This window comes from Stenella coeruleoalba (assembly GCF_951394435.1).
Source record: "Stenella coeruleoalba genome assembly, chromosome: 5".
NCBI classification, from domain to species: domain Eukaryota; kingdom Metazoa; phylum Chordata; class Mammalia; order Artiodactyla; family Delphinidae; genus Stenella; species Stenella coeruleoalba.
Genome location: NC_137150.1, coordinates 90,261,153 through 90,274,749, shown reverse-complemented (window position 1 = coordinate 90,274,749; position 13,597 = coordinate 90,261,153). Strand labels below are relative to the sequence as shown.

General features: G+C 38.9%; 1 protein-coding gene across 13 annotated transcripts in view; it reads left to right on the top strand.

The window, feature by feature from the left end:
* The window catches only part of BBX (BBX high mobility group box domain containing), a 281,580-nt gene that overhangs the window by 222,660 nt on the left and 45,323 nt on the right, over positions 1-13,597 (top strand). For all 13 annotated transcript variants that reach the window (XM_079921627.1, XM_079921626.1, XM_079921624.1 and 10 more), the window contains one exon: positions 5,503-5,583. In XM_079921627.1, coding sequence (XP_079777753.1) covers positions 5,503-5,583 — 81 coding nt within the window. The remainder of the gene's footprint in view (positions 1-5,502; positions 5,584-13,597) is intronic.

Genomic DNA, 13,597 nt, shown 5'->3' with positions numbered 1-13,597 from the left:
TACTCCTCTCCTCAATGGCACTTGTCTTCTGAGGGTTTTTGACTGTGCACTTATAAGATTTGAGGAAGCTTTAAAAAAATTAATTTGAAAACTTATTATGAGTTGTTTCTGGCATCATTAACAGAGGAAGACATGCATGATAGAGAAACCAAAATAAAATGTTCTGCCCTAGAATCAAATACAGTTCCCCTTCTCAACTCCATATATTATTTTTCCTAGTTATATTTTGCATAGATTGACAATTAAGAGCCCTTGCAATTCCTAAGCAAATTAAATTATTACATACTTAGTTGTTTATTTGTAAATGTTATATGTGATTATACAAGAAAAGTATAGTACATGGTTCTCTAAGGATATTTGTGCTCTCCAGTCACTTTCCTCAGCTGACTCAAGAGAAGTTTCAGTCTCTTTCATGTTATGATCTGACCATATTGTCAGCCCAGTACTGGGCTAGTTTATTCAAAGCTAAACAATAGCTAACTAGATGAACTAATAAAATTATCTACTACAATCTGCTATGAGCATATCTATTGCAGTAGAAATAGAATAGCCTATAATTACTGTGATTGTATCCCTAAAACTCTTATAATTATTTCATAAAACACCCATCACCTTTGAGAAAACACAAAGACTCTTGAAATTCTTGTTCTAATTAGTCTATAGCAGAGATTCTCAAACTTTAAAATACACCAGAGTCACCTCAAAGGCTTCTTCAAACACAGATTGCTGAACCCCACCCCCAAAGTTTCTTATTAAGTCTGCAGTGGGGCCTGAGAATTTGCACTTTCAACAAGTTTCCTATTAGGGAACCGCAATTTGAGATCACTGCTCTGTGGTTTGCAATTTTTACCACAGGTTATTAAATCAGCATTGGTAAGGCACTTTCTGGTATCTCTTGGAACTTACAGGGAAAGGGTTCAGTGAGGAAGGAATGGGCAGATAATAGAAATTTACCCAGTGGACCACTTTATACCCCTCATCCCTTTTCAGAGGGATTCTCAGTCCTATTATGTGCACTTAGAAAAAAGTAGGTGTTTGTATAATTTAGGAAACAATTTACTCTTTAAAAATGTTTAGCTTTGTAATATCACTTTAAGATCAGGCTTGCAAAATTCTTAGAGACCATTCACATTAATTTCATTTACAAGTGTTCATAACTCTAGGAAGACATTAGCTATTGGTCATTTATCGTGTAATACAATTATCCTAGAAACGCAGTTTTTAAAAAAACAGTAAGCCCTGGGCATTTCTTTAAGTTGAAAATATTTTTTCTTTTATGTCTTGGGTCTCCGTGTCACAAGCTGAGAAGGATATCTTTCCTTCTTAACCAAATCTGATAGTTTTCAAACCCATTGAAGTAACCTGCATGGAACCATGAAATTGAATAAAGAACATTTTGTTTGTAGGTTCCTCATAAATGTTTATGTTTAAAGGGAGAAAGATACATCTGCTTTACAAGATATAGAAAGAAATATAGAGTGCAGAGCCTGTTTTCCTCGCATTTCAGCCTGTCTCCCATTCTGTATTGATGCTCATAATTCATCTAGATTCAACTCGGCCCTTCTGAAGAGCCATCACTCTGCTTCCAGGCTCTGATCCATTAAGTTTGTCAAAGTGAGTTTCCTATCTGCATTTTTTGTTGTTTACAGGTAGAGTGACACATCTGTCACTGTTTAGATCTTGTTTACTGAAGACTAATGACCAAATGTAATGCCAGAAGGGAGCTGTTGTCTTCCGTTATTTAACAAGTCTGGAAGCCTTGCCTGGTCCACATATCCTCTTCTCTGCTGTGTGGCTGACTCTTACACCTAGAGTATATCTTTGCGTTGAAAAATTGCATATTTACTTTGAAGACAGGGAGCTAATCTGGACAATTTAGACAGGTAGATTTGAACATTAAAACTTTCCTTAGAAGGCTTTTACTTTGCCAATATAAATACAACCGTAATCTCACCAAGGTATCGTCACAATTGGATATAAGCAATAGGTGCACATTTAAAGCATTCATTTTCATGATGGAATGCCCAATATGTTACGGAATATTACACTCAACACAGACTCCATATACTCACACTGCAGCTCATTAGTGTGAAAGTCTTACATGGTTTATTAGAAGTGTTAATATTTCTTTTAAGGTAAGGAAGACCAGTCATCTCATATTGTTCATTTGTTCTCTGATTCATTTATTCACTCAACAATTGTTAGTCATTTCCTCCCAGGCTACAGTGTTTATGATACCCCTCATAATTGCAAAAGCCTTCCAGCTAATTTGCTTTTGATCTTTACCACCTCTTTCCTTGGTGTGCGCCCCTACCTCAGTCAGCTATAAAATTAACAGTTTTAACACCCAGGGTGATAATTTTTCTTGGCGCTTTTGCTGAACATCACATACTTTTAACACCCACCCTGTTTATCAGAACATTCCATAATAGGCAGAGGAGAGACTACAGTGGAGTTAACAGATTAGCAAGCACCATCCAACTTGAGGAAAATAAAAAGCATAGCCATGAACATACTGTACAGTATGACCCGCTACTGCCCCCTACCCAGGAGGGTAGCATAACACACACTTTCCACCACTAGCTGACCTGTCATTGAAAAACATGTATTAGCTACATTATTCTTACTTGAAAGGATGTGTATGTCTCTTAAATAGAAAAAAAAACAAACAGGGAAATGAACAATGATATAACAAATTGGCATTACACAAGCTATGCTTATATTAGAAGCCATCAGAGATTACTGAGAGATTACATGAGATTACTGAGAGAAAATGTGTAAAGAAAAAGAGTGGGGGCCCTAAGACAAAACCCTGAGGGAAACATTTAAGTGCTCTCTATAGAAAGGAGAGCCAACAAAGAACAGCAAGGAGTGGCCTGAGAGGTAGGAGGAAAACAAGGACTCTGCAGTATTGGAAATCCAGAGGAGACTCTCAAAAGAAAGGTCAGCTATGCCCAGTGCTGCAGACATTAACATGTATTCAACCCCCTGCCCCCAATTAAGAAGCCAAAAGACATTTTTAGAAACTATATCTTACCGCTAAGTTCTTCTATGAAAATTTTATTGTTAGGTGATTCTAGAAACGTTGGACTGCTAAAATATGTTGACTCTCCCCCAACATCCTTTGAAAATAAGGCTTCCAGCAACCTTGAGCATTTAAAATACTGCCCTGTACCTACAAACAGGTAAAAATCCTCCCATAAGTGATGAGGAAAATAGTTCCTACTAAACATTAGGTGAGGGTTTCTTTTGCAAGGCAAGGAACCATTCTCAAGCCTCGACTCGAACAGCTGTGCATTAACTCAGCTGGCAGGTAATACATCCGAGCGGTCAGAAGTTCGACGCTGAGCCTCTGGGTGTGCCGTGCAGGCATTTGACAGGCTTCGTGGTAGTGCATGCGCGCGCGCGCGCGCACACACACACACACACACACACACACACACACACACACACACACACACACACACAGCGTCGGGAACATAAACCTACAGCAGCAAAAGCGACAGCAGAGGGAGCCAGTGGAAGAGCTACAAAACAGTGTCAGGCTGTGTAGGGGAGCATCACCCAGCTTGTTGTTCTCTTGAGGGTATCGTATGATTATGTGACAAATTTAATATTTTATAGATTATTAAATTTAATAATTCTCCTCTGACATTGCAATTTTTAATTCTGTTCTAATTTTAGTCTGTAACTAATGTTTGGAAGTGTCCTAAAAGAGTTTATTTATTAGTGTTAACAATGATAAATCCTTATTACTAATAATTGTAATGTATATTGAGAGCATAATGTGGGCTGAGCACTGTGCCGAACTCTTCACTCACATAACATCTGATCTTCACAGAAGTAATTAATGTGGGGCAGGTATTGTTTCTATTTTGAAGGTGAAGATGAGGTCTTAATTACTTGCTTAAGTCCACACAGCAAGAAGTAATGAAGGCATGTTTGACTGACACAAAAGCCATGTCCTTTCTATTATACAACCTTGGTTCATGGGACTGGCATTGATGTTCAGTACTTCTTTCCCCCAAGTCACTAGAGTCAGTGATTATATTAAATGTGTTTATTTCTCTTAGTCTAGTGATAAGCTTAGTAATTGAATTCACCTTGTCTAAAAAAGGAGAAATGGCATATATCAGAGGAAATTCAGCTAGAGGAAAATCTTCAAAATGATTCAGCCCCTAAGTTGATCTTCTAAAGAAAAAGTAAGTGATTAGGATAAATAGGAAAGGACTCTTTGAAAAATGATAGTACCCAGGAAGAAAAATTCCTTAAAACTTTCTTAAACTAGTCCCTTCTGAGTGGCCCAGGTAGCTTATTAAATATTTGGCTCTTATTCAGCAGGTGTTCTAGGGAGAATTTTCTCTAGCAGTAAGTCGCCAGTCTCTTCTGGGGCTGACAGCTCCATAGAATTCCCTGGGGGTCTTGGGGTCACCTGTAAGGTATAGACACAAGGTAGGTTTACCTCCTAAACTGAACTGAGAAATACCTCTGTCTTAAACTGAGAAAGAATTCAGAATCACGAAGAATATTAAAGCTTAGACCATAGCTAGCTGCTCTAATGATGATAGAAGTTCTCTAGGAGAAGAATACTTTGTAAAGATCTTTAAGAATGTATGCCCTTCTCCATTCTTTATGGAGTTAAGCTAGAAATTGAAAATTAAGTTTTCATATAAAAACGAGAAAGGACAGTGCTGTTCATTGTTATTAGTGCCTGGCTGCTGTTGCACCAGATTTGCAGAAGAGGATGCAGTCACAGTGTCATGTTGTGTGTATGTCGATGTGTTACAACTTAGTTCTTAACTGTATGGCTTCTTGAGATTTGTGGTCTTGACTGTCAATCTTTGTGTACTTCAGAGCATACTCTCAGAGCCAGTGCCAGTGTTTTATGTAAAACTTTTAGCTTCACCAGCTCTTGTCATATTGCCTAGCACATTTATGTTGGATTCTCAAAACAAAATTTGTTGACTGTCTTGTTGGCTGTCTTTTCACAGTGATTCCAAATATATTTCAACAAAAAATTAACTAATTGCTTTTTAGTAAATATAAAATGACATTAAATCTCTTTTCTATGTGGCAAGTTGCTGAGTTGGTATTTATATGGAAATGGAAATGCATAATTTGTTTTAAGGTGGTAGAGTTATTAAATTTAGGGCCTGGAATTCTCAAGATAATAATACTCTTGTCATCCAACAGCCACCCAAGCCACTCCTGTTTTGTTTTTTTTTTTTTTTTTAACATCTTTATTGGGGTATAATTGCTTTACAATGGTGTGTTAGTTTCTGCTTTATAACAAGGTGAATCAGTCATACTCCTGTTTTTTTGTTATTATTTTTGAGGCTATTTACTAAAATTGGTTTCAAAATTATAATCCCAAGCGTATTTGGTACTTGGGAGCAATGATGTTCTCATTAAACTAAGGAAAGTTCCTGAATATATGTGAATGGGGAGTGAAAATTCTGATATCACAATTAATATTCCTTATGTGAATTGTTTTCAATATAGATTTCTTCGAACACTTCACAGTTGGGCAGTGCTGAACCTGTAAAACGCTGTGGGAAGTCTGCACTCTTTCAACTGGCAGAGGCAAGTTCTAAGAATATGTTGTGATAAGATCTGCAGTGGTCGAAGTCACAAAAAAGTTAATCGTAACTGTGTTCCCTAAACGGTACCATCTCACCTGTGACCATAAAGTGTGTTGTATCTAATTTTCAACAATGAGAGGGTTAACCTTTAATTTAAGGAAGTGGACTTTTGCTACGAAAAGTCATTAAGCATTGAAAAAGGTTACCCGGGGAAATTGCAAAATCTTTTTCACAGGTAGTATTTTAAAATAAGGTCAGTTTTTGTCTCTCTCAAATTGGTTAAGGAAGTACATCCTAAACCGAGAAGAATGGCCTACGTCATTTTCCTCTTCTCTGATTCTCTTGTGATATCTATAAATCCCTAGAAAGCGCTACTGTTAAGCTAGGTGGTTGATGTTTTAATTTGGGGTTGTTTTCAGTGAAGAACTCAAAGGATGTGTTCTAAAGTCTGGTTTTATAGCATCTATCAGTTGTACATTTGATGTGATGTGGGTGTAAAATGCTACTACTCCTTTGGCAAAGTAGAAAAGATGCTTTTGTAAAGCCTAAGAAGAACAGAGCCCTCACTTGGCGGGGGATGGTGGGGGGGAGAAGATGCCGGGAGTGGTCATTGCTGGGATGGGTGGCAACAAGGCTTCCTCTGCCAAGCTGGACCGATCTGCCCTATGGGGACTTGTGCAAGAAATGGCTTTAGCGCCTGGACACTGTTGTAGCAGTTTTCTCTTTTGGTGAGGCAAATTAGGAGGTACAAAATGAATGACCCAAAATCTCTATATTAAACTTCCTTTTCTCTCTTTTTTTCTGTCTTCCTTCCAATGAGTTCCTTCTGAGTTTTTTTGTGATATGGTTCTTTTATAAATTATTTGAGTTTATTGAACTTAATGGGACAACCTGTCATTTTCTAAATTTTATGGTAGCTTGTATCATAAAAATTTAGCAGTTTTAAATATCTTTATTTTTTTTTAAGTTTTATTTTATTTTTTTGGCCGCACCTCGTGGCTTGCGGGATCTTAGTTCCTCAACCAGGGATCGAACCCGGGCCCCAGCAGTGAAAGTGCTGAGTCCTAACCACTGGACCGTCAGAGAATTCCCCCTAAATATCTTTAAATTAAGCTTTTAAAGGCCAGCCAGATCCAAATTAGGAATATAAAAATAAAAAGGCCTGAAACAGTAAAGTATGTAAATAGTGGGACAAACTAATCCATTTTTGTCTGACATGAAGCTGACATGCTTCTTGTATAAGAGAAATTCAGACTCAAGTAGAGGGCTACTAATGACTAGAAAAATTAAGAATGCCCCAGGGAATAGTTTTTAAAAGAATTGGGTAAGTCAGTGGCAAAGTACTGCTTCTGATAGAACTAAAATAATAAAGATCTGGCAATGAGTCTGCCTTTAGAGTTGTAAACGTGTCTTAGTAAACAGGGAGACTATGAGGCCATAAATTTGTCCAGTATCTTTAAGACTATACAGATTGTCAAGATAATTCATTTGAAAGAAGTGATTATTTTTCTTAAATAAGATGAATATGGCCCTTTCTGCCTTTCCAGGGGGGTGGGGTATGTACATATATACAGACATATCCATATGGTCTTTTAAATATTAAACAACACTGATTTATAAAACACACTAGCTTTCAGTGTGAATATTTGTTTATTAAATAGTTTTGTATTAGAAATTATGGACCTTAGAGGTGCTTTGCCATGGGCGGGGTGCTAGAGCAGTGAATCTGTCTTCTCGTTTTCTTTCTTTGGCATAACAGTCACAAAAAAATGGATTCCCCATTAAATCAGAGCTCATTAAAAAGAACACTCTTCAAATTTGTAAGGATGCATCCCAAATATAAAACAGATGCTATGGTTTAACAGATGTTTCAATGTTGGTATCATAATTTAAAGGGGTAAAATGACTGCAATAAGCCTATTCCAATTATAGCAAATCAGCTTATACTCAGACTTAGTTTCTTATAACATCCAAGTAAAAATAATATGCTTTTGATGGAACAGGGTTGGTAAAAAATAATTTACCAAGAAAATCTCCTCACATTATTATTTGCACCACATGAATATGATGCCATAATGCTAATAGAGTGTGTTTTAGAATAACATCCTAAAGCCTTCCCAGTTTATAATTAAACATAAATATGTGCACAATGGATTAATCAGCATCTCTAAATAATCACCAGTAGAAATATGCTTCCTCAGTTATTTTTTATTCGTTGTGTATTTGATGTTCATTTTTTCTTGAACAGAGTATAATATTTAATTATTTGGGGTACCTCTTTAAATAAGTATGATAGGATATTGAGGAAGATTTTTCCTGTGGCCCAGAATTGATGCCATTGTCTGATATCCTAAGGGACAGCTTTAAATTTACACATTCTAAAGGGAAAGCCATCAACAAGCTACCTTCAGTTTGGGCTAGATTCTTCTCTTGGGATTTATAAAGAGACAGCCTTATCCAGCTGTCATCCCTTTACCACTCCAAGGGTTTCCCCACCCTAACCCCATGGGTGGGGCTATCATGGGATTGACAGTCATCTGGAATATTGTGGCTTTTCTCCTTGTCCTGTGGAGGAAAGCAGGCAGTGCTTTCCCTTCTTCACGCCTGGCCTCTGTCAAGCAGAGTGGAGACAGCTCTGAGAGAACCCCTGTTAAAGAGTAGGGGTCGTACTACCAGAAGTGTCTTCTCATGTTTTGGCGAGAAGCAAGCAATGTTTTAGACGTTGATTTACTGCGGTGCCCTTCACCTCTCTGACCAGGCCAAAAGAGAACTGGAGGAAGTCAGCAGCAGGGAGAGACTTAGCATAGCCTGACGCACTGTCTTGGCATTGCAAAGATGCATGAGTTTTCCAGGGGCCAAGTGAACAAGTAGAAAGTAGTTCAGCTTGATCAGGCAAGAGGCCACGGAATGGTCGTGGGGAGAGGGCAGGCCTGGGACCATCCCATCTCTCACTTGAGGACACTCTGAGGAACTCCCACAAACAGGAGTGATGTTCAGCTTGTTTGCACCAGGACAGCTGTCCCAGTACTAAAATACAGAATACTTCCTATTGTTGGTAAAAAGACTGGGACCCTACCCCTTGAGTACCTTTGCAGTAACTGCCAGCATCCCAGGTCTCCCCTATCCTTCTAGCGACTGGACAGCACAGCAAGGGGCCTGCAGCACCCTGTTCTACCCCTGAGACCACATCCCTTCTGATTGCTTAGCACCCCTGCCTGTTAAATATTTTGTAAGTTGTCTCTGTCCTTGGTATCTCTGTCAAGGTCATTTAGTCTTATGGGAGTTAGCAGGAACAGACAAAGACATAACCATGCACAGTTGGTTTTACCTGCACCATTCCTTCCTCTGTCCTCTCAACCAGAGGCTATATGTCTTGTGAAGGAAGGTCCAGGAACCAGCCCCAGAACTAACCATTCACCCTTCCCAGCTCCATTCTGGTGGGTGGACATAGGAGAAGGAGTGAATGAGGAGCCTTCCCAAAGACAGGGTTTGTTGCTTGCAAGAAAACTCTTCTCTTGGAGAGAAGCAAGAAATATTGTAGGCATATATTTATTGCTGTGCCCTACACCCACTTCAGCAGGCAAAAAGAAAATTGGAGGAGGCTGGCGGCAGATAGAAGGAGACTTTAGATTGGCCTGCACTCTCAGTTTGGGCATTGCAAGGAGCGCTCCCCATTTCCCAGCACCCCAAGCCAGGAGATGCTCTGGTGGAAGGGTCTGCTTCAGGCGTTTGATTGGCATTTTAAATTGGGTGGGTTTTTAATAGCTGAAAGTGACCTGAAAATTCTGGAATCCATTCCAGGTATTTTTCAGGAATCTACTCCAGCTAGGAAGGGAGATTTGGCATTGTGCTGCTGAGGTCAGGGAATTGTAAAAAATACAGTCCTTTATGTTTGAACCTCCATGAGATTCATACTGTTCAGTTAATCAGTTAATTGGCACAGGTACTATAATGTATTGTGTTTCCTTTCCTTTTGAAATTAATTAGGTCAGGTCACATAAAGAATAGCAAAGCATCCTCCTGGAGATCATTGTGTATTATAATTGCTATAGTTGGAGAGCACACAGAAACATCTTTATCTGTACATTTTAGTAAAGAAAATTCTACACTTAAAGATACCTGTTACTAATATTGCCTAGGACAGCAAGTGGAGCAGTTTATTCATTTATTCTAACAAACAGTAGTTTCTGAGGGCCTACTCCGTGCTATTAACAGCGAGGTTGTTCAAGCTACCTGCCTTCTTCTGAGATCAGTGGTATAGGAAGACCTTACCTCGAGATCCAGTTTTGGTGTTTGGTGTGCCATGAAAGGCTGGAGCATAAGCCTAAAAATATTACTATTTGTTTTACTTCTAATTTTTTTATCTGCAAGTAAGTTTTATTATCTAACGTAAGATAATAATGACCGACATTTATTATCTACTGTGTGCTAGGCACTTTTCTAGGTACTTTATATGTACTCATTGAATTCTCACATCTGTCCTTTGAGGTAAGTACTATTATCATTCCTCTTTTCCACAGTAAGAAACAAAAGGACAGAGAGGTTTTTTGACTTGCCTGAGGTCATGTGAACAGGAAATATTAGAGCCTCCGTAGAAACCCAGTCAGTCTCTCCACAGCCTGGGCTCTTCAGCACTGTGCTATTCTGTCACCTTGTTTTAGATGAATAGAAAAGACTGTGCAAGTTACTTGTTATAGGAGTTTGCATGTTATAGAAGTCTCTGTGGAAGATAGCCTACTCCTACACACATGTGTATGGCTGAACAAAATGACAGATTGTTCAAGACTGCTGTCAGAGAAATGGAGCTGATATTTCCTTTTTTAAAAGTGATTCTACTTTTGAAACTGCCAAGATACATCCTACACCCTTAAATAAGTGAGTGCCTGTTTGTGAATATACTTTGGAAGATACGGTGAGGACTGTAGGAAATTACAGTGTATGCCTCCTGTTCTCCAGGAACTTATTCTCCAGTTGCAAAGAGGTAAAATATAAAAAGTTAAGGGATAAGAAATAAATTAATGGTGCAAGTGGTTTCACAGGAAAGCATGCAATGAAAGGAGGAAGTTCAACTTGAGTGATACCAAAGTGAACGTGTAAAACCAGGAAACGGAGAAATTAATATCAACTGGAGTGCTCTGGGGACCCAGCACAGGGGAGAGAACGTGAAGAAAGATGGTTCTTGATGAAGGAGTTGTTGAGGAACAGAGGTTGAAACTAGCATCCTTTGGGCCACATCCAATTTTGTTAAGAGATGCTTTCTTTGGCCCACAATTTGTTGACCTGCATTATATCTTACATTTGAATTAGTGGCTAATATTTTAAAATTATAGATTTCAAATAAATGCGTACTCTGACCTCTCTTGAGAATGTAGAGGATCTGGAGACACTGGACCAGCCTTTCTGCATGAGAACAATTGGTCAGAGCTGATAAATGGCTGCCCCCTTAGAGGTGTTTGCTGTACAAATGTCACCGTCCTCTCCTTTCCCTACTGAGCCCCGACTCTGAGTCCAACAGTCATTGCCAACATCCATTTACACTTGTCCCCACCCCTTTATACCTAACCATCCAAACACAGTAGAGACTGTGATTTATGCATAATTAAATGGAGAGATGGGGGAGATAGAGCAAAGAGATAAAGGCAGGCAAACATGAAATAGGTAGATGACAAGTAAATCAGCTGGGCAGAGGGGAGGGCTGTGCTAGGAGGTATATGGAAGGTGAAGGTAGAGTGTAGCTGCAAGTCAGAATTGGGAGGGTGTTTAGTGTAAAGCAGAGAAATTTGTACTTGAAAATAACGAAGGGCGGTTGAAAATTTGGAGCAGGGGTGTGCAGTGGTGAGAGCAGCGCTTGGAGAGCCTCACTTGGCAGCTGTGTAGAACAGAGCGGAAAGCCTCTGTGGACGTCTGGGTGTGGGAAGACGAGAACCAGCATCGGGGGAGCTGGCAGTGGGCATGGGAGGCTGCAGGGGATTCAGGTGGATTTGGTGATCGAGTCAATGTGAGAGGTAAAGCAAAGGGGAGTCCGAGACAACTCCAGCTCTGAACCTGAGGGTGGGGAAAGAACGGCTTTCAGTTTACCCTGATCTTGGAGCCCAACCTCAGGAAACCTGGATGTTTGTGAACCGAGAGGGGGCCCCACAAGTAGAAAAGCAGAGATGAAAGATGCTGAAGGGGAAGGGATAACTGAAGAAATCCAGTACTGAAAGAGTCAACACGAGGGGATTGCCAGCTAGGTAAACAGTTGAGTTTGGAAAGCAGAAACCCATGTTTCTCTGAGCACAGAAGAAAGAAAGGTAAAACACGGTCACCCCAGGATTGCTGGATTTGTCTATGTTGTACTTTTCTTCTTTATCTCAATTCGTAAAACTGATAATCTGTTACGGTGAAGTTGAAGAAAGAGAATGCTGGATCTCTCTAGACATACTCTTCATATGTATAAAATGCAAGATTGTAGATATGGTGGGTCCAAGGGAATTGGAAAAGTTGTCATTAACCCTATTTATTAAAAAAGGGATGAAGACATTTTCAGAGACCTCAACACCCTAGTTTTTCCTTGCGTTCTAATTTGCAAAAAACCCTTATAATTATAGTCAAATGGGTAGGTAAAGATGAATTTATTCTAGTACCTATAAAAATTAAATCTTATGGAAAATTATGGCTCACTTTAAGAAAAGATGAGTTATGTTAAAATTACAGAAATTCTATACTATATTGAAAAAAGTAGGAAATCCCACCCCCCCCCACTACCAATTATAGGTGGTATTTGATTGAGGTATGACTCCATTCAGGTGTTCTGTTGTGTCCTCATATCATTGATGTGCATTATCCTTTCACCCTACTGTAACCCCCTGAAGCCTAGAACCTCAACACGTAGTTCCCAAGTTCTCAGCTTCACCTGCACTCTTATCGTAAAATTGAATTCTAACACTTAACGATATATTAGAGGGGGCCTTTTGTTTGAAAGTGGTATGTTTCTTTCCTTTTTGTGCTGAGTTGCACGTCATTTTCAGAAAACTCCTATTCTAAAACTTTTCATTTTATTTCCAATTGCACCAACTTCCTTTTGTAGGAACTGAAATATAGGAATGCACCTAATGACTTCCTTCAACACCTTTCGGGGAGACTTCAGTAAATGGCCTTTTGGAGCAAAGGCTATCCCCACCCCATCTAGTGTCTTCAGAAATGGTATAGTTTCTGAAGAAATAGTGAATAAACATTTAAACCACCATTTCACCTGGCCTAATTGTTTCAGCAAACCAAACAGTAGGCTACTTAATATGCACAGATTTTAGTACTGAGAGACACTTAGACCACTGTTCTGTGACCAGTTATCTTTTATAATAAAGAAAATTGAATTATCCTAGCAGTGATGCTATTCTTTATTCTCTGAAACCATTAACCAGTATATTTTTATGGCAAAAACATTCTGGTTCTATTTAATTATGGGAGACATGCACATCTTGGAAAAACACCGCGAAATGCCATCCTAGGGTTATGTCTACACTGTTATGGCAGATAATAAGCCAGTACAAAATGATTGTAAATATACCTTGGCTGCAAAACATTTGTTTTGTCTAAAAAGCAGAAATTTAGAAATGGAAACTTCTTGATTAGTGTCAGTGGGTCTGTTTCCATACTGCCTTGTTTTTAATCTAGCTGGCTCCTTTATAACAGACAATGAAAGACAAAATATAATTAAGAGTGAAATAATATGGTACATTTGGAACTACTTACCCATTTCTTTGTACCAGTTAAGAGCATCTTCTTCTGTGGTATTACTTCTCATCTAGTGCACGATTAATTATTTTTCACTGGCCATTTCACTCAGTCTTTTAAATCAGGACACATTAAAGAAATGAATCAGTATCTTAACATTTGTAGAAAGGAATACATTTTTAAATGTCTTTAAGGAGGTAAAAGCTTGGTGCCGCACAGATTTATTGTGTGTTTAAAGCCACTACCCAATAACAAACCCTGAACCTAAGGTGTGGTCATACCTGAACTGAAAATGACAG